This window comes from Sarcophilus harrisii, chromosome 2, assembly GCF_902635505.1.
Source record: "Sarcophilus harrisii chromosome 2, mSarHar1.11, whole genome shotgun sequence".
In the NCBI taxonomy this organism is placed as follows: domain Eukaryota; kingdom Metazoa; phylum Chordata; class Mammalia; order Dasyuromorphia; family Dasyuridae; genus Sarcophilus; species Sarcophilus harrisii.
Genome location: NC_045427.1, coordinates 384,002,251 through 384,024,850, shown reverse-complemented (window position 1 = coordinate 384,024,850; position 22,600 = coordinate 384,002,251). Strand labels below are relative to the sequence as shown.

General features: G+C 36.0%; 1 protein-coding gene across 1 annotated transcript in view; it reads left to right on the top strand.

Moving 5' to 3' along the window:
* The window catches only part of CCDC69 (coiled-coil domain containing 69), a 37,341-nt gene that overhangs the window by 8,427 nt on the left and 6,314 nt on the right, over positions 1 to 22,600 (top strand). Inside the window, exons 2-5 of the mRNA XM_012551868.3 lie at positions 2,051 to 2,120; positions 8,563 to 8,687; positions 9,156 to 9,243; positions 12,859 to 12,932. Of these exons, the coding sequence (XP_012407322.1) occupies positions 2,051 to 2,120; positions 8,563 to 8,687; positions 9,156 to 9,243; positions 12,859 to 12,932 (357 nt within the window). The remainder of the gene's footprint in view (positions 1 to 2,050; positions 2,121 to 8,562; positions 8,688 to 9,155; positions 9,244 to 12,858; positions 12,933 to 22,600) is intronic.

The following is a 22,600-nucleotide window of genomic DNA, read 5'->3' as shown; positions in this document are numbered from 1 at the left end:
AGGTTTCATGTGGAACTTCTGCCATGTAGAACTTCTGCCAGAACCGTGGTACACACTATTTGGGAAGCATATTTCCCTTTTTATACTAAAGGATAATCAGATAAAGCTATCTCTGATATTCCTTTTTCTTTTTTTTCTCCCTATTTCTTATGTTAAGGAATCTTAGATGTTCTGAGCATATGCATGGAAAATACATGAAGCAACAACAATAATACTTAGCATTTGTGTAACATTTAAGAATTTAATAAGTACTTTACATTATTCCATTTGTTCTTTATAACTACTCTGAAGTTAATAGGGCAAGTATTTTTGTTTGTTTTACAGATGAGTAGACTGAGGTTGGTGGGGTAGTTAACTGACTTATTTGAAGTCAAATAACTAGTGACAGGTAAATCTAGAACTCTCTAACTTGCATTTCAGTGATCTTTTCACAATATATTGAAATACTACAAGACAGAATAGAACAAAAGCCTCAGTTAAGCACTATAGAAGAATAGAAAAGGAAAATATTATTGCTGGCTGGGGTTAGTCAGGAAGGACTTTCTGAGGGAAGCAGATCTGGAGACAGATGTTGAATAGACTTTGGATTATTCAGGAAGATCTAGAAGATGATAGCAGTATGAACATTGAAAGCAATAAGCATGGCAAGTGTGCAGAGGGAATAATACCAAAAAAATCCAAAATAACAACAACAAAAACCCCTAAAATAAAAATACAATCAATCTTGCTTTTCTGTCTCTTTTTTGCTCCCTGCCTCTACAGGGTGTCCTTTTCCTCCTCCCTTTCCTCCTCCCCTAGCCTTAGTCACAGAGGAGGTATCTAAATCAGACAGGAGTTAAAGGTATTGAAGCTGAATGTTTCTTTGTAGTACCCCAGATCCTATAAGGACTTAAATCTGAAGAGTCTATTTAAGTGAAGGAGGGAAAAGTAGCACCTACTGTTTGCCAGGAGATAATATGTATGTACATGTGTATATATATTTGTAATTATTACTTCATTTGATCTACGCCACAACCTTGTGAGGCATGTGTTTTTATTCCTATTTTACAATTGAGGAACTGAAGCAAATAATATTAAGTGACTTACCTTGGATCACACAGCTTCTGTCTCAGAGGCCAGATTTGAACTCACATCTTCCTGATTCCTACTCCAGTGCGTTATCCATTTTGGCATCTGGCTGCTCCAAATGAATTTAAGGGAAAAAGAGAGAGAGTTCATATATTCAAAGAGAGTATCTCCTACCCCTCCCACCGGGGAAAAGGATTTGGACAAAGATTTAGAAAAGTCATAGAAAATGAGATGATATGAATGGGTTGCGTTCTATATACCACTGGGTGGTATGAGTGTGGGGTATAACTCCTTAGAAAGACTGGACTAGCCCTTGAAGGCAAATGCCCCTGAAAGTTTAGGCCAGATTAGGAAGTAGGATAGATTGAAAGGCCTAACAATGAAGAGATTTACATGAACTGATGCTAAGTGAAGTGAGCAGAACCCAGATTCTGTTGTCCTCAGTAACAGCAAGATCATTTGAAGATCAATTTTGATGGACGAGGCTCTTTTCAACAATGAGGTGATTCAGGCCAATTCCAACAAATTTGTGATGGAGAGAACCATCTGCATCCAGAGAGAGGGACTGAATGTTGATCATAACATAGTATTTTCACCTTTTTTGTTGTTTTTTGCTTTATCATTTTTTCCCTTTTTTGATCTGATTTTTCTTGTGCAGCATGATAAATGTGGAAATGTGTATGATAAAATGAAGATGGGGGTGGAGGAAACAGACAGCAATCTAAGGGAAAGGCCAATTAGCTAAGCACTAACTGACCAGGATTATGCAATGAAACACCCCTGAGGGATTTAATCACTGTTAGACAGTAATGATTCTGGAAAAAGTCAAGTAAGAGTTCACTAATTCTCTCCATTTTAAAGTTTTCTTGGGCTTGCCTTCCCTGCCCTCTGGCAGGACTTAGGTTCTGGTCTTTCACCCTCATCAGTTTCATCATTTGTGTTTATTGCCACTTGGTCATATTTGTTTTTGTTTTTTTTCCAGAGGCACCGAGAGGTAGGAAAGCTACCAAGACTTGAGCCCATAGAACTGGGCCCCCTGCAAGAAGACAAAGGTGAGAAGTTCTTCCTCGACATTTCTACAACTGGAACAGCTCAATCCTTTTGAGTTGTAACTGGTCCATTTTGTCTGTACCTTGTCATTGACATCTGCTTCTTTGCTTGCTGGGCCCTTGATTAAAATGCTGGTTGAGGGAGTTCCAGTCAGGACCATGTTTCTAAAATTGCATTTCAGGTGAATGACTCTTTCATCAGTATGGTATTGACTCTGGCTGGGGTCACAGAACCAAAGAATCCTGGAGTTGGAAAGGACCTTAAACCTATACCTGAACAATATTCCCCCCTCCATAATATTCATAACTATACCAATATGGTATCATCCGGCATGTGCCCAAAGACCTCAAGAGGAAGTACCTACTTCCATTTGAGGCAACACACTCCACTGTAAAGTAATTATAATTCTTAGGAAGCTTTCCCTCTCAGCAAGATTAAATCTGCCTCTTTGCAACTTCCTTCCCCTATTTTTCTCTTTTCCTTTCCTTCTCTACTCTTTCCTTAATCCTACTCATTGAGACCAAGCACAAACCAAATGCTTCTTCCATATATAGCCTGTGAAATATCCAACTAGCTAAATATCCATCGGTCTTTTAACCAGTCCTTATTTTAGCATGATCTCAAGCATTTTGAACATCCTTGTTGCTTTTCTCTGAACAACTTTTTCGCCCTCCCCTTTTTTTTCATTTAGGAACTATTTTCTCTCCCTCCCACACCACCTCCAATTGGAAAATAAAACAGAACAGAACAAAATGCTTGTATTAAATTAACATAGCCAAAGCAAACAAATTCCTGCATTGTCTGTGTCCACAAATGTGTGTTTCATTCTGAATGTTGTATCTGAAACTTCTTTGACAGAAGGTGGGGAGCATGCTTCAGCATCAGTTTTTTGGAATCTTGGTTAGTGATTGCCTTGCTCGGTATTCTGAAATTTTCCAAAATTGTTTCACTTTATTTAGATGGTAATTGTTGTTTTACAACTTTTTCTCTGGGTCTTGTTCACTTTATTCTGTATCAGTTCACACAAATCACCCCAGGTTTCTCTGAAACTATCCTTTTAAAAATTAGCTTTTTATTCAAAATATATGCAAAGATAGTTTTCAGCATTCACCCTTGCAAAACTTGTGTTCTAAATTTTTCTCCCTCTCTTCCCTTTACCCCCTCCCATAGAGAGCAAGTAATCCATTATATGTTAAACATGTACAATTCTTTTATACATATTTCCATATTTATCATGCTGCACAAGAAAAATCATATCAAAAGAGAAGGAAAAATGAGAACAAAAACAAAAAGCAATTAAACAACAACAAAAAAGTGAAAATACTATGTTGTGATCCACATTCAGTCCCCATAGTCCTCTCTCTGGATGCAAATGGTTTTCTCTCTCACAAGTCTATTGGAATTGACTTGAATCGCCTCATTGTTGAGAAGAGCCAAGTTCATCAGAGTTTATCATCACATAATGTTTTTGTTACTGTGTACAATCTTCACTTGGTTCTACTCATTTCACTTAGCATCAGTTCATGTAAGTCTCTCCAGATCTTTCTGAAATCATGCTGCTAAGTGTTTCTTATAGAACAATAATGTTCTATCACATTCATATACCATAACTTATTCATCAATGATTCACTTAATTTCCAGTTTCTTGCTACACCCACAAACATTTTTGCACATGTGGGTACTTTTTCCTTTTTTATGATCTCTTTGGGATACAGGCCCAGTGGAGACACAGCTAGATCAAAGGATATTCACAGTTTGGTAGCCCTTTGGGCATAGTTCCAAATTGCTCTTCAGTATGGTTGGATCGGTTCACAATTCTGCCAACAAGGTATTAGTGTCCCAGTTTTCCCCCATTCCCTCCAACATTTATCTTTATCTTTTTCTATCATCTTAGCCAATCTGAAGGTGTGTGGTGATAACTCAGAGTTGTCTTAATTTGCCTTTCTCTGTTCAATGGTGATTTAGAGCATTTTTTTTTCATATGACTAGAAATGGTTTTAATTTCTTCATCTGAAAATTGTCTGTTCATATACTTTGGCCATTTATCAATTGGAGAATGGCTTTAATTCTTATAAATTTGAATCAGTTATGTATTTTAGAAATTAGACCTTTATCAGAATGCTTGGATGTAAATTTTTTTTCCACAGTTTTTTGCTTCCCTTCTAATCTTCTCTGCATTTATTTTGTTTTTAAAACCCTTTTAATTTAATATAATAAAAATTATTCATTTTTGCATTTTGTAACATACTCTCGTTCTTCTTTGGCCATAAATTCCTTCCTTCTTCACAGATTTGAGAGGTAGACTCTATTATCTTCATGTACCAAAATTTGTTCAATTATTCCTCAATTGATGAGTGCCTCCTTAGTTTCTAGTTCTTTGCCACAATGAAAAGAAGTACTATACATATTTTTTGTGCTTACATCTCTGGACACTTTTTAGCTTCTCAGTGTTCCTCCTTCTCAAATGTGGTGTTGAGTATACTAAACTAATTGTAAAATTGGGCAAATCCCTTCTCCCATACAGGCCCCAATTTCTTTATAAAATTAGAGTGTTAAACAAAGTGGTCTCTAAATTACATTCTAATTCCCTTTCAACTGTACTATGTCTTTTATCATGAATCTCAAAGTTGACCCACTGGTTGAAAGCTAGACTGTAGCAGTGTATGGGCCTTCTCAGGGAAGGGGAAAAAATGTCCCTGGTTCTTACCTTCAATGTTCAGTTTACATGGGAAAAATTAAATTCTCCCCCAGCAGCCCACAGCAAATTCCCTTCCCTCCAGGCCACTGGGCCCAAAGGGAAGTTCTTCCCCATCCTATCCCAGACCCTTGAAGTGCTAATAAGTCAGGTTTACCCCATTCCTAGGTCCTCCTCCGCATAAACTTTTCATAAGGGACAGCTGCAGCATTTCAAGAAGTAAAGGCATACACGTTAGCCTCATAAAGGTCACATGAGAGAGGCAAAAAGCTCTATAAAGAGAGATCACTGTTCTTTGAGTAAGCAAAGACATGACTGCCCTTTTTGGAAAATACGATTTATAGGGTGTGATTTGGGAGTGACTGAGATTGAGCTAAAATCTTTCCTTTGGAAGGCTTAATCCAGTGGGCAAAATCTCGGTGCTGAAGCTCTTCTCTGTGAGGACCTTCTACTAAGCCTTTATCAGTCACTAATACTTCAGTGAAAAGGAATTCTGCTGGTATTTTGCCCAGGGTTTGTTAGGCAGAAATAAACCCAGAGGGTGAAGGAGACTAGACCTTTGGACAAAGTGAGCAAGCCATGTGGGAATATTGAAATGTTTTCACCAGCACAGGTTAATATTAATTTTATTTTTAATTTAATTTATATAATACATATATAAAGAATTTAATATTAACATTATTAATAGTGTTTTTAGGTTTACAAAATGCTTTACATACGTTATATCACTTGATCTTCATAGGTTGTTGTTTGAGGAAAGCAGAAGAGAAGAGCTGCATTGCCCAACAGGAACTAGCCAGTTGGGTGCCCAGAGGAGCAGCTCATATACTCATAGGTTGTTGTTTGTACTTTGTTCTCAAAGAGGACCATGACATTAGGAAGGTGATGCCGTGACATGGAAGTTAATTGGATTGAAGTGAGGGAGGGCTGTGCAAAGTCACCAGCTTCACCTTCTCTGAGCCGTCTGGATCCAGTGGCAAGATATAAATTGAAATGACTGGAGATGGCCCCCAATTCTCACATCAAAACTGTATAGTCTGACAATGTCCAGATCAGTCTAATCTATTTAAAGTCTTTTCCGGCCTCCAGGCTTACATCATCAATTACCTTTTGGGTACCTTAAACTGGAGGTCCTGTAAGCCTCTCAAACTCAGTGTGAACAAAACAGAACACTTTTCATTCAAAACCTCCCCTCTTTCAAATGTCCCTGTTTTTGTTGAAGGCTCCACCATCCTTCCAACCAAGCAGGCTCGAAACCTCTATGTTATTCTCAGCTCTTCTCTCATCCTCATTACATGTCAGTCTGTTTTCCAAGTCCTATCATTTCTACCTTGGCAATATTTCTTTCATCTTTCTTTCTAGAAAAGCTACTACCATGGTGCAGACTTTTACATTTTACACCTGGATTATTACAATAGCTTCCCTGGTCTCCCTGCCTCACATCTATCTTCACTACAGTTCATCAGCTGCCAAAGTGATTTTCCTGAAACATAAAGGGCCTATTGCCTGTCGTCCTGACTTGCTACTGGATTCTAAATGACTCTGTAGGGGAGACTGGAGACTTTGCACTGCCCTGCCTCATTCAAACCTAATTCATTTGCAAGTAAAGACATCATCCTCCTGATGTCTGGTTCTCTTTGGCAACAACCACAACTACAATAAAGTACCGATCTGACCATGTTTTATTCTCAAACACATATCTCTAATTAAAGAAATTCCAACAGTTCCTTGTTACCTCTGAGATGAAACATAAAATCCTCTCTGATATTTAAAGCACTTCCAATCTTTTTAGTCTTCTTTCAGTTTCCTCTTTTCCATGTATTCTCCAAGCCAGCAATAAATGCCTTCTGCTGGTCTTTGCACAGGATACTTCCCTTCTTAGCCCAGTACCTTTTCACTTGCTTATTCTTTAAGCTCTCCTTCTTGACCACTACCTTCAAAGCTCATCTCAAATAACTCCTCTGCAGGAGGCTTTTCGCAGTTTGCCCCACCTCTACCTCACTAGCAGTGCCTTCCCTCTGAGATTTCTTTTTACCTACAGTTAAAAGTGCAGTTGTTTGCATGTGGTCTCCCTCATTAGAATATGACTTCCTTGAGGACAAAGAACAACTTTTTTTTGTCTTTTTTTAGTTTCCCAGGGTTTAGCACAGTGTCTGCTTAGCATAAAGCTATTGCTTAATGCATGCTTATGATACTACAGATATTATCCCCATGTTACAGATGAAGAAACTGAGGCTCAAAGAATGGAAGTGACTTGCTGTTGTTCTCATCTCCCTAACTATCCCTATTCCTTTTTAGTAAATATAGTAAATAAGTTTGTTAAGTAGCCAATAAAAAAAATAAGATTACAAAGTGTAACCTGGAAATTGCATACAAACCATTCCAACTATTAAAGGAGAATAATTCACAAAGTGTATCATATATTAACCAAAATTCGTGTTCTGATAATGTGTTGAACCAGGAGAACCCATTTAGGTGCTACTTGTCAAAGTTTCTTTTCCATAAATTCGAGAAAAAAAATCCAGACCTCCATAGCTCCAGACTAGCAGAACATCAAAAAATGCTGACAATTTTGAAATAATGTGGACATGTTAACCTTTAAAGTTTTACCAATAACTTTGGATAATTTGGATATCTTAATGACCCAATCCCAAGATGGCACAGATAGGAGTCAGTTTGTCTCCCTAAAAAAATGAGACTTGAAATTCTTGCTCCCAACCCCATTCTAGCAGTTTTCCTTCTCCTTTCAGTCCATGCTCACTAGGACTTTCAGTCCCCAAATTCATGACTTCCTGAGTGACCATATTCTCTACCTCTTTCCCCTTCCCCTCCATCTTTTCGCATTACTTCCCTTCACTATTCCATTCCCCTGTCCCCATGTCTCCATGTGCCTTTTTATCACTTTTTGCCTCTTGTCTCCATCTTATTAAAGTGTTATAGCTATGTTTCTTACTGTCAATCACAGACTTTCTTAGTAAGTACCAAAAAATAGATGTACTTACTCCCCTTTCATCATTTCATAAGTTAATTTTCAATTCATGCCCACAGTTAAGGGATATCAGAAGGGATGTGATTCAGAGTCAGGTGTTTCTTAACTGTCATCCAGTATTCTTTCCATTGTATTATGCTGCCCTTTTACTGGACTGTATTTTCTTTCTTCATAAAAATTAATGTTTGGAGGGGCAGGGTGACATAATGAATAGGGCTCTGAAGACCAGAAGACCTTCACTCACATTCTGTTTATGGAACATACTGATTGTGTGATCCTGGGCAAGGCATTGAACTTGTCAATGTCCCAGGCAACTTTCCAAAATATGTTTTTTAAAATTTTTTTCAATTAATATTCATTTATTTTTTCCCTCTCTCACCCTCTTCTGTTTAAACAAAACAAAACAAAATCCTTGTAGTAAATATGTATTTGTAAAATTGTCAAAGAAGGTGGCAGGCTGTATTGATAGAGGATGGTCCCCTTATTAAGAATTCTGTGGATTAATGAAATACATCTGGCAAAAGTTAATCAGTAGTAAATAAATGAATGTTGAAAACTATCTTTACATGTATTTGGAAAAATAAAATACTATTGGAAATAAAATTAGTCAGGCTTTGATGTTTCCTAATTATATTTGGGCCAGCATCCTCCAGTTAACTCTACTGTCCTCCTACTCATGAAGATAGGGATTCTGCCAGCCATTTCTTCTGATTAGATCTTGCCCCCCAACTACCCCAATGGATCTGCTTTTCCCTTATAGACCCAAATACCCATCTCTTCCATGATGAGCAGCAGCAACTGGATATCGTCCATGTTCTCCAGAAGGATCAAGATGAGTCAGAGAAGCTGGGGCTGGAGTGTAAGACCAGAGAAGTGGAAATCCAGGTGGGTTCCCTGACCCAGTTTCCAACAGTTTTCTTAGGCTATAACCTACCATTCTGTCTAGGAGAAATTATATGGAGAAATGTGGGAGGAAAATGACTAAGGAACAATCATTCCATAATGAAAAGACTAATGTCAGTAGGCTTGGAGTTTCTTTTCCTTGATGTTTTTAAACCTCTGATTCCTAAGGGGGGGGAAATGTTCTATATAGTTCACTTTCTGAATCAACACTAAATTGACATTCAGGAGATCCAATTTCCCATCTTTACTCTTAATTCTCTGTGTGACTTTGGGTAAACACATTTCACTGCTCTGGGATTTGGTTTCTTCTTAGTAAAATAAGTGAGTCAGATTACATGATCTTTAATATCCTTGCCAGTCCTGGTATCTATGAAACTTGTTCTTGGAATTATAATGGTAGGCAACTAATTGACTCCATACTACTCTTCCCTGGATCTACCTTATTTCCAGGTGGTGATTGAACAGGAATTAGAGCTTCATGAAAAACCTGCTGAACAGCAACAAGTATTGCAAAGGGAACATGAAGAGAGCTTGCAAGGTAAGGGTAGGAGCAGCCCCTCTAAAATTCCAGACTGTGAAAGAGGAGACCCCTGTCTTCTTAGGGGAGTAACAGACCTAGCTCAGATGGTACATGAGATGCTTTTCCAAAAGGAGATCATGTTCTTGCTACACCTTCATGTGTAGGACCACCCTTTGGGTCAAAGATCCATGACTGGTGTTGGAGCCTGAAAGGGGATTTTCCAACCACTCTCTAAATTTAGGTTTGTAAATTGATTTAAGAGCTCTGGACCAAGTCAGAAGAATTGGGTTCTAGTCCTGATCTTTTTATTTAGCATGCTTTGCAAAACTAGGCAATTTATTTACCCTATCCGGACCTCTCTATTAATAAAGCATGTATCCCTATACCTCATAAGAATATTATGAGAAAAAAGTTTTGTTCTGAGAGGATTTGTTAATCGAGGTAATAAAAACCTAACATTTATATATTGCTTACCATGTGCCAAGCAATTTACTCTTATTATCTCATTTGAACCTCACAACAACCCTGAGAGGGAAGTATCATCATTACCCACATTTTATAGATGAGAAAACTGAGACAAAAGTTAGGTTATATGATTTGCCCAAAGTTACACGACTAGTACATATCTGAGGCTGGATTTGAACTCATGTCTTCCTGACTTCAGGCTAGTACTCTGTCCATTGCCCCTCTAGCTTCTCCTCTCACGGAATAATAATTACCAAGAGCTTGAAGGTGTGTCTCAGTGGCAACTAGTCTGTAGTCCTGAATCAACCAGTGCAAAGGGAATATTTTTCAGAATTAAGAGATTCTGGTATTATACTAAAATGGCAATGGATAGCCACTTGGAGCCTTACTAACCCTCTTGGCTTTGGTGACTATTTCAGTGACCTTTGGAGACTGACACTTTGAAAGATGAAAATATTCTTATATAGAATTCTGATTCTATTTTGTTTGTTTATCTTGTCCCTTTTTTCATGTGTACATGCACGTGCATGCGTGTATTTCTTATTCTACAGGAATCTTAATTTCTCCCATATTCCAGAAGAGCAGAATTCCCTTGCTAATTTGTCATTTTGTCTTCGTGTCTATGTATGGTCCTGAGAAAATCTGCATGTGGCTCCTGACCTGGTCTCCTCAGCTCAGCATGAATTGGCCAAAGCAGTGACTGGGGAAGAGAAAGAGGCAGAGGTTTTGTGACTCATAGAACCCTTTATTGGTTGAGGAAAAGCCTCACTCTTAAACTCACAGAGCTTGTTGACTGAGAATGGGAGGAAGTATTTCTGGGACTACTACTATGGGGTGAGGTTAGGGATAAACTCAAAATTTAGTATCTGGAACCCTTCCCAAGGGGTAGGAATGTCCTGACATACCTGGGGAGACGTGGTCCATCTTGCTTGAAAGCAGGTAATAGGAAGTGCCCCACCAAGGTGCCTCAAGTTGGGGAGCCACACCTTAAGATGCCTTCCCTCCCCTCAGTTCTGGAATGTACCCCTGTGCTTCCTCCTACTGAGAGTCATAGAATTATAGAATGTCAGTGAAATGAAGGGAAGTTAGGATTTAGAATATTAGGGACCTTAAAGATCAACTAAGCTAGCTCCCTTTAAATTCATCTAAGAAGAATTTAAGGTCCATGCAGTTTGACTATCCCACAATTAAAGGCAGAACAGGAATCTCAACTTCTTTTTTTTTTTCTGCTTGCAAGGTGAGGTGAGGTGAAGTGACTTTCCTGGAGTCACACAGCTGGTAAGTGTGAAATGTCTGAGGCTGGATTTGAACTCAAGTCCTCCTGACTCCAGAGTGAGTGTTCTATCCACTGTGCTATACACTCCATACTCTTTCTAAGAGAAGCAACATGGTACAGTGGAAAGAACAGTGAACGTAGAAAAATATATTTTTGGGGGGTTTATGTAGGTCCTTTTCCCTTTGTTATGATCTCTTTGGAATATAGACCTAAATGGGTTCAAATCTTATCTCTGAGATCTATCTGTGAGACCTTGGAAAAGTCATTTAACCCTATTTAGCCTTATTTTCCTCACCTACATAATAAGAGAATTAGAATATATATGGCTTCTGAAATCCGTTCTAGCCCTGGTTCCATTCCTATATGGGAATACGGAAGAAATTCTAGCTGGAATGTCTAGAACATGGCACAGCTGGTTCTGGAATCAGGAGGTTCAAATTCACCTCAGACACTTCACACTTACTAGCTGTGTGACCCTGAGCAAGTCACTTAATCCCAATGGCCTAGCCAAACAAAAAACAAATTGTCCTGTCAAATTGTTAAAAATTCTCTATTAAAGATGTGTCAGATTCTGAAAGGTGTTTTAAATCCAGACTTTAATTAAATTCAGATGTCACTTTGTTAATGCATTCCTCTAATTGAGGGAACAAGAGAAAAACATCTTCAAAAAAGACCCCAAATCCCAGGATTCTATCCTTTAATGCCAAATGAAACCAATCCAGGAAGCCTCAAACCTTGTGGGAACTAGCCATTGCTTCATACTATCCTGCTACTCCCATTCTTCTATTCTTCAGATGGGAGACTGACCTGTGATTGAGTCAGAAGCAGCTAGCTGAGTGATGCTAGACCAGAAGTCACCCTATCTGGACTTCTCTATTAACAAAATATTAGTATCCCTATACCTATAGGAATATTATGAAAAAGAAGTTTTGTGCTGAGAGGATTTGTTAATCAAGATAATAAAAATCTAACATTTATATGTTGCTTATCACGTGCCAATTAATTTACTATTATTATCTCATTTGATCCTCACAACAACCCTGAGAGGTAAGTATCATTATTATCTCTGGATAATTGAGAGTTTGTTATCTCAAAATTGTTTTTGTTTTTTAGTTTTCTATTTTCTTTCTAATCTTGGTTGTACTGGTTTTGTTTGTGTAAAACTTTTTTAATTTAATGTAATCAGATATTGTAATCCAGATATTATCTGGATCAGGATTCAGGTAAAAAAAGCTCATTTAGTAGTTTATATGATCCTGACAAATCACTTAACCTCTATCTTCATCAACTTCCTCATCTGTAAAATTGCGATAATAATAATATATACTTTCCAGAGTTGTTGTAAGGATCAAATGAGATAATATTTGTAAAGTTCTTTGTAAAGCTTAAAATTCTATCTAAATGGTATTATTTACTACCACTACTGCTGCTGCTGTTGCTGCTGGTATTACAATTACTATTTACTCTCAGCTCAGCTGAGTTACAGCTCAGCAAAAGAGCTAGGCTGGTAGAATATAGGGTCTTAATGGTACCCTCCATTATCTCATGTGATCATTATAACTGTTCTGGGAAGTAGACAGGACTTGTCATATTCAATTTACAGATGAGGAAACTGAGGTTCAGGGAAGTAAGGGTACTTCCAAGTACTTAATCCCTGTAATAATTGTAGTGACTGGTAGTGGAATAATGACTACAGCTGAGGTCTCTTTGAATTTTTTTTTACTAGATTGAGCTAAAATGTCGAAAGTGCCTAGAAATTTTTATTTCTCAGTTATTTCTTAGTTGTCTGACTGAGTTTCAGATCGTTCAGGCATCTAGTAGGAACTGATACTTTTTTGGCCAGGGGTAAGGCTTTTGGTAGCTAAGCTAATCATGGTGCTCTTTCCCTGCAGCACTTAAGGCCTCACATGAAAAGGAGAAAATAGACCTCATGAATTCCTTACAGGTGGCCAACACAGCCCTGCAGGTGAGCAGAGGGGTAAGAGAAATACACCGGCAGATCTGGTGTGGGCATCAGCTGTGTGGGACAGACTTTTCCTGGGCGGGTGGTTAATCCCCAAACTTGTCTCAAGCTGGTTTTGCCTCACAGTACCCAAGAAGTTATCCTAGTTGGTCTTCTATGCCCTATATCTTTCATTCTCTAAGGGGAATAATCCCTTTTTATGGAGCAAAGAGTCCAACATATTCTTGCTAAAGTGCTGAAGACTATTTTAATGGCTTGATATATCACGCTGTCAGGGGACTCTGCACTTTAAATTAAGAGTCTAAAAAAGATATTACTCAATCTCAAGGAATAAAATTCTAATAGTCAAACTTTAGACGCTAATGCAATCAAGGAACTATTAGCTTTTGTCTTGTTTTACACTTAATAGTATTTAATTTTTTCTAATTACAAGTAATAATAGTTTTCAACATTCATTTTTGTAAGATTTTGAGTTCCAAAATTTTCTCCCTCCTTTCCTTTTCTTCTCTCTCCCTAAGACAGCAAGCAATCTGATATAGGTTAGACATATACAATCATATTAGTCATGTTGTGAAAGAACTAGAACAGCAAGGAAAAAAAATCACCAGAAAGAAAAAAACAACAAAAAGTGAAAATAATATGCTTCAATATGCATTCAGATTCCATAGTTCTTTCCCTGGATTAGATACCATTGTCCAACATGAATCTTGGAATTGTCTTGGTTCACTGTATTGCTGAAAAGAGCTAAATCTGTCATAGTTGATCATTACACAATGTTACTGCTACAATGTTCTCCTGGTCCTGTTCACTTCACTCAGCATCAATTTGTAAGTCTTTCTAGGTTTTTCTGAAATCCATCTGCTTATCTTTTCTTATAGAACAATATATTTCATTATATTCATATGCCACAAACTTGTTCAGCTATTTCCCAATTGATGGGCATTCCCTCAGTTTCCCATTCTTTGCCATTACAAGAAAGAAATATTTTTGTAGTAGGTCCTTTCCCCTTTTTTATGAAATTCAGACTTAACAGTGGTATTGTTGGATCAAAGGGTATGCACAATTTTATAGCCCTTTGGGCATAGTTTGAAGTTGCTCTCCAGATTGGTTCAATCAGTGCACAATTCTACCAACAGTGCATTAAAGTTCCAACTTTCCCACATCTTCTTCAACATTTATAATTTTTCTTTTCTGTCATATTAGCCAATCTGATAGGAGTGAGGTTGTCTCTGAGAATTGTTTTTATTTGTTTTTCAGTTTTCTGTTTTCTTTGGTTGCACTGGTTTTTTTTATATAAAACTTTTTAAATTTAATGTAATCAAAATTATTTCTTTTGCAATTCATACTATAAATTTGTTTTCTATCTTTTTTTTGTATAAATTCTTCCTTTCCCCATAGGTCTGACAGGTAAACTGTTGCTTTCCTAATTAGCTTATGGTATCACCTTCTATGTCGAAATCATGTACCCATTCAAAACTGGAACACCAATATATTGCTGGTGGAGTTGTGAAATGATCCAACCATCCTGGAGAGCAATTTGGAACCATGCCCAAAGAGCTATAACACTGTTCATACACTTTAATTAGAGATAATAAAAAGGGGAAAGAACTCACATATGCAAAAATGTTTGCAGCAGCTTCAAATGTGGCTTTAGACACTTAACATTAGCTGGGTGACCCTGAGCAAGTTACTTAACCCCAGTTACCTTGCAAACCACCACTCCCTCCCCCACAAAAAAGAAATGATGAGTAGATTGATTTCAGAAAAACCTTGGAAAGACTGACATGAACTGATGCTAAGTGAAGTGAGCAGAACCAGGAGAACATTGTGCACAGTAACAACAAGATTACGGGGTAATCATTTGTGATGGACTTGGCTTTTCTCAACAATGCAGTGATTCAAGGCAGTTCCAGTAAACTTGGGGTGAAAAATGCCAATCACATCCAGAGAGAGAACTATGGAGACTAAATATGGATTGTAGTGTAGTATTTTCACCTTTTTCTTTGTTTCTTTGTTTTGTTTTGTTTTTTGTCTCATAGTTTCTCCCCCCCCCCCCCCTTCTCCTTTTGGTCTGATTTTTCTTGTACAACATGACAAATATGGAAATATATATTTAAAAGAATATAATGTATTTAATCTATATCAGATTGCCAGCTATGCTGGGAGGGAATGGTGAGAAAGATAGGGAAAAAAATTTGAAACACAAAGTTTTTCAAAAAAATGAAAGTTGAAAACTATCTTTACATGTATTTGGAAAAATAAAATACTTTGGGGGGGAGAAATCATGTACTAATTTTGATCTTATCTTGGTATAGGGTGTGAGATATTGCTCTATACCTAGTTTCTGTCATACTATTTTCTAGTTTTCCCACTAGTTTTTTGTCAAATAGTGACTTCTTATCCCAGAAGCAGGAGTCTTTGGGTTTATCAAACTTTAGATTACTATAATCATTTACTAATGTGTTTTATGTACCTAAACCATTGCACTGATCTACCACATTCTTTCTCAGCCAGTATAAAATATGATTGCCACTTTATAATGTAATTTTAGATCTAACCAGGCCACTTTCCTTTACATTTTTAAAAATTAATTCCCTTGATATTCTTGACCTTTTGTTCTTCCAGGTAAATTTTGTTACTTTTTCTAGTCTTGGTAGTTTGATTGGTATGATACTGAATAAATAAATTAATTTAGGTAAAATTGTCATTTTTATTATATTGAGTTGTGAGCTTTAAAAAATTTTTATTTCAAAATTTTTAGTATTTAAAATTTTTTATTTCAAAGATCAATGATTCTAGCAATGAGGGATTCTTTCACTGTCACAGATCACCATCCCTCTATATTTTAATACAGGTCCTATTATGCCACAAAAGTAGCATCAGTGATTCCTTAATTGCCTCTGGGATAAAATACCAAGACATGACTTTAGTATTTGGAATCTTTCACAATCAGGCTCTGATGTAGCTTCCCAGATTGATTTCCCATTACCACCCACCTCCCATGCACTAAAAATTCCAGCCAGATTGGTCTACTCTTATTGTTCCCTATGTGTGACATTGCATTTCCTGTCTCTGTGACCTCTGTACAGGTTTACTCCTTGTATGATTCTCCCAGGCCAGACTTGGAGTCAAAAAGACATGAGTTCAAATTTGAACTAAGATGCTTTACTAGCCATTTGATTCTGGGAAAGTCACTTAAAGTCTATTTGTCTCAGTTTCTTCCACTATAAAATGTGAATTATAACAGCACTTTCCTCACAGGGTTGTTCAAATGAAATAATATTTGTCAAGAACTTAACACTTTGTCTGGCACATAGTAGGTATTATATACACGTTTATTTCCTTCCTTCCTTTCCCTTCTCCCTCAATAGCTCTACTTTTTGAAGTCCCCAGTGCCCTTCAAGATTCGAGGGAATTACTTGCTATCTCTTGCCTGAAGCTTTTCTAGATTCTCCCTCCTTTCAAACTCTTTGTATACATTTTATTTAAATTTTGGATTGTGTAGGTTGCCACTTCAGCCTTGTACAATGTAAGCTCTCTGAGGGAAGGAGTTGTTTCATTCCTGCCATTGTATGCATAAGTACCTAGCATAGGGCCCCTGTGCATAACAGATCCTTACTCAACACTTGCTGAACTAAGTGAAATTGAATTTGTGAGTTGTCAGGACCAAAATCTTAGTCATTCTTGTACTCTTGGTGAGGATGTTTTCTGAATTTAATTAGACTATGCCTATAAAAATAAACACCAAGTCTGTTACAAGGCCCATCCTCTCTTTTAAAAAAATTTTTTTTTTATTTAAAAATTTTTTTCTGGTTATACATGTATGTGTATTAATTTTTTTTTTTTTTTTATTTAATAGCCTTTAATTTACAGGATATATATACATGGGTAACTTTACAGCATTAACAATTGCCAAACCTCTTGTTCCAATTTTTCACCTCTTACCCCCCCACCCCCTCCCCTAGATGGCAGGATGACCAGTAGATGTTAAATATATTAAAATATAACTTAGATACACAATAAGTATACATGACCAAAACATTATTTTGCTGTACAAAAAGAATCAGACTCTGAATTATTGTACAATTAGCTTGTGAAGGAAATCAAAAATGCAGGTGTGCATAAATATAGGGATTGGGAATTCAATGTAATGGTTTTTAGTCATCTCCCAGAGTTCTTTTTCTGGGTATAAGCTAGTCCAGTTCATCACTGCTCCATTAGAAATGATTCGGTTGATCTCGTTGCTGAGGATGGCCTGATCCATCAGGACTGGTCATCATCTAGTATTGTTGTTGAAGTATATAATGATCTCCTGGTCCTGCTCATTTCACTTAGCATCAGTTCGTGTAAGTCTCTCCAGGCCTTTCTGAAATCATCCTGTTTGTCATTTCTTACAGAACAGTAATATTCCATAATTTTCATATACCACAATTTATTCAGCCATTCTCCAACTGATGGACATCCATTCAGTTTCCAGTTTCTAGCCACTACAAAAAGGGCTGCCACAAACATTCGTGCACATACAGGTCCCTTTCCCTTCTTTATAATCTCTTTGGGATATAATCCCAGTAGTAACACTGCTGGATCAAAGGGTATGCACAGTTTGATAGTATGTTAATTTTTTAATACACATTTCTTTATGAATCATGTTGGGAGAGGAAATTAGTACAAAAGGGGGGAAAATGAACATAGCATGTATCGATTTACATCCAATTTCCATAGTTCTCTTTGTTTGATACAGATGACATTTTCTTTTCAAAAAGTTTGTTGGGATTGTCTCAGATTGTTAAACCACTAAGAAGAACCAAGTCTTTCATAACTGATCATTGCACATTCCTGCTGTTATTGTGTACAATGTGTTCCTGATTCTGGTTGTTTTGCTCATCTTCAGTTCATGTAAATCTTTCCAGGCCTTTCTAAAATCAGCTTGTTTATCTTTTTTTATAGAACAATAATATTCCATTACTTCCATATACCATAACTTATTTAGCCATTCCCCAGTTGATGGGCATCTACTTATTTTCCAATTCTTTGCTACCACAAATAGAACTACTTCAAACATTTCTGCACATGTGGGGTTTCCTTTCCCTCCTTTATGATTTCACTGGGATACAGTAATAGCACTGCTGGATCAAAAGGTATGTACAGTTTTTAGCCCTTTGGGCATAGTTCCAGATTGCTCTCCAGGTTGGATCATTTCACAATTCTACCAACAATGTGTTTGTGTTCCAGTTTTCTCACATCCCCTCCAACATTTATCATTATCTTTTCCTGTCATTTTAGTCACACCTGAGAGGTGTGAGGTAATACCTCAGAATTATATTAATTTGCATTTCTTTAATCAAGAGTGATTTAGAGCTTTTTTTCCCAAATGGCTATAGATGGCTTTAATTTCATCATCTGAAAATTGTCTTTTCATATCCCTTAACTCTTTATGAACTGGAGAATGACTTGTATTCTTATAAATTTGACACAGTTCTTTATATATTTAGAAATGAGACCTTTATCAGAAACACTGGCTCTAAATTTTTTTTCCAGCTTTGTGCTTCTCTTTTAATCTTGTTTGTGTTGGTTGTGTTTGTGCAAAATCTTTTGAATTTAATGTAATCAAAATTATCCATTCTGCATTTTATAATGTTCTCTAGATCTTCTTTGGTCATAAATTCTTTACTTCTCCAAAGATCTGATCAATAAACTATCCCTTGCTCTCCTAATTTGCTTATGATATCACCCTTTATGCCCAAATCATGGACCCATTTTGACCTTAATTTTGGTATGGAGTGTAAAATGTAGATCTATGCTGAGTTTCTGATATATTATTTTCCAGTTTATTCAGCATTTTTTTATGAAATAGTGAGTTCTTATCCCAGAAGCTGGGGTTTGGGGGGTTTATCAAATATTAGATAATGATAGTCATTGATTATTATGTCATGTATATTTAACCTTTTCCATTGATTTAGCACTTTATTATTTCTTAGCCAGTACCAAATGGTTTTGATGACTGCTACTTTATAATAGAGCTTTAGATCTGGTACTGTTGGGCCATCTTTTGTATTTTTTTCATTAATTCCCTTGATAGTTTTGCCCTTTTGTTCTTCCAGATGAATTCTGTTATTATTTTCTCTAGCTTTATAAATAATTTTTGGCAGTTTGGATGATATGGTACTAAACAAGTAGACCAATTTAGGCAGAATTAAAATTTTTTAATATAATAATTTTTATTATATTAGTGTGGCTTATCCATAAACAAACTGATATTTTTCCACTGATTTAGATTTGACTTTATTTATATGAGAATACCAGGCTCATTCTCAAGTTTGTATTTTAAACTAGTGTTAAATTTTGCATCTTCCTTCCCCTCTCTCTGCTTGATATTGCATAAGAAGATAGTTTGGAGGTTCTCTTGGCCTCTTCATTGTAGTAACTAAGCTTCAGTGAAAATGTTGGTAATCAAGATTAATATTTTTTCATTTCCCATTTTTTGGCATCAAGAGTCATGAATAAGTTAGGTCAAAGTTGCAATATTTCACGATTTCTTCTTTATGCTTTTCTTTTAATTTGATGTTGATTTTGACCTTTGACAATCTATACAGACACAATTCTAATATGACTTCCACATGAGAAACTAGTATTTTCCTAGTAAGATATAGTTGCATGTTTCATGGAACTATAGGATACTTGATGGTATCCAGTACTTTTTAACTCTCTCCTGAAAAAAAAAAAAATGAATTTTTAAATTTTAGTACCTTCTGTCTTCTTTCCTACTATTTTATTTGAAGGAGTGTAAGTAGGCCCACATAAGACTAGGGGCTATTTTAAAATTTGCCTTTGTCTCATCGTTGCCATGGCCAAAGAATTAATGATCTGGTGGTCTTTTCGTTGTTCGGGTCATTTTCAGTCATATCCAACTTTTTGTGACCCATTTGGGGTTTTCTTGGCAAAGATCCTAGAGTGGTTAGCCTTTTTTTTTCCGGCTCATTTTACAGATGAGAAACTAAGCCAAAGAGTGTGGCTTGCCCAAGGTCACATAATTAATGTGTGTCAGAGACCAGATTTGATCTCACAAAAAAGGTATCTTCCTGACTCTGGGCCTGGCACTAAAATCACTGTACCATATTTAAAGTCATTCTAGTATAGTATAGCCTGCTGAAGCTTGGGACTAGAATAACCAAGGTCACTTCCTTATCATGATAAGGCATTAGGGTATGCCTTTATGAAACCTTCCCAAATTAGTATAGCTAATAGTGATATCATTCTTTTAGTATTTCCTCTATTACTTTGTCTAGGTCTTTCCTTCTTGTTTAATATTGTATCATATTAACATGTTTATGTGTCATTTCCCTGATTCAATTATAAACTTCTCTTAGAGCAAGATATATAGGTTGTTGGATTTTTTCCACCTTTGTCTCCCCAGTGCCATGCACAGACCCACTCATAGGATGGGCACTTATGAAATGCTTGTTGAAATGTGACTTCTTTTCTTCTACCATTCATCTCTAATGCTTTGTTTGTAATGTAATGTTGTTACAAGATCATAGTATCCTATAATTGGTATTCTTCAGTTTGCCCAGAAGAATTCTGATGTTTGAAAAATAAATGTTTGCTATAGGGAGCAGTTTGGGTCATGATTAGAAAACAAAATAGTAGATGGCTTACAGTTAGTTAGCATGAATGACTTGAGAAATCACATGATTGAAATCACACATTTTTCAAAATGTTAATAATAAAATAATTGAATTAAAGTTTTGTGCATTTTCTTTAAATGTGAGGTAAGTTTTCTATGCATTATTATTCTAATTAAAGAGATAAAAATTACAATAAAAAAAAGAACATATTAAAACAGGTCCAACATAATCCATTTAAACAAACTCTTGTTGTTCACCAAAATGTAAAATGACCTGCTCATTAACTGTTTTAACTCTCACTATTTCTTTAGGAAGTTTAACCACTTAACCTCTTAACCAGAGGTCAAAAGAACTTCACGTAGTAAATACTGATTTCTTTGTCAAGAAGAGAGAACTGATAGTAAAGAACGGTATTGGTTTCAAATGTAACTCATTTGTAAAATGGATTGGAAGAGGCTTGAGGCTAATTGTACAATAATTCAGAGTCTGATTCTTTTTGTACAGCAAAATAATGTTTTGGTCATGTATACTTATTGTGTATCTAAGTTATATTTTAATATATTTAACATCTACTGGTCATCCTGCCATTTAGGGGAGGGGGGGGGTAAGAGGTGAAAAATTGGAACAAGAGGTTTGGCAATTGTTAATGCTGTAAAGTTACCCATGTATATATCCTGTAAATAAAAGGCTATTAAATATAAAAAATAAAAAAAAAAAAAAGGAAGAGGCTTGAGGAAGATTATCAAAACAATTACCAGTAAAACAGCAAAAAGTGGTGGGAAGAAAATTAGTTTATAGAAAACTTGTTATCTTGAGGGCATTAAAGAATGAAATTTGAGGGACAACAAATACAACATAAGTGGTACAGATCTGTTAAGATTTCTACAGTAAATTATCTCTTCCCAAAAAAAGGAGGGGAGCCTCAGTAACTTCATGATATCTAGCATGAAGAGGTAAAAATAACTTTTTAAAAATAGTATTTTATTTTTCTAAGTACATGTAAAGATATTTTTCAACATGCATTTTTGTAAAACTTTGTGTTCTAAATTTTTTTTTCTTTCTCCCTTACCTCCTCCAAGACAGCAGGGCAATATGATATAGGTTAAATATGTACAATCCTTTTTAATATATTTCCATATTTGCTATGTTGTACAAGAAAAATAAGGAAGTAAAAATTACTTTAAAGTAAACAAAAATAGAAAGAATGGTTGGAACAGACTAAGTATATAGATAGAGTCTAACATGACATTTTCTAGGCCACTGAAGGATTGATTTGCCTGACATACAAAAGAAGAAAATGTCATACTTCATTGTTAGTACACAGAAGTCACAGCTGGCCACCTCACGAGTTACAATTCTGTTGTCTTTCTATATTGTACTCCTTCACTTTGATGTGGTCTTTATATGACACTAATCAATGTCAAGAGATTTAGAGACACTAATCAATGTAACCTCCTAACAAGTTACATAGAGTCCCAGTGAAACATTTATAAAGAACATAATAAAAATATGTGGATGGAATCTGCATTATAGGAGGGTTTACCTGCATTAATGAAATCATAGGGTTATTCATAAATGAAGAAACAGACTTACTACTGATGTTTTAGTTTCTGTTATAATTTTAAAAGATGTTTTAATTTCTGACTGAAAACAGATACTTTGGAATCAGTTATATGGCATAAATCATTCTGTCAGAGAAACCTAACCCAGCTATGGGTTACAAAATAATTCGTATCTGCAACTCCCCAGGAATTTGAAAGTATTCCACTATTATTTTTTTATATTTTATTTTATTAAAGTTTTTTATTTTACCAAATTCATGTAAAGATAATTTTCGACATTCACCTTTGCAAAAGTTTGTGTTCCAACTTTTTCTCCCTCTCCACCCACCCATTCCCATAGCTAGCAAGCAATTCAATATAGGTTAAACGTGTGCAATTCTTCTAAACATATTTCCATATTCGTCATGCTGCACAAGAAAAATCAGATCAAAAGATGAAAGAAAAAAAATAAACTACAACAAAAATAAGTCCGTTATTATTCTTA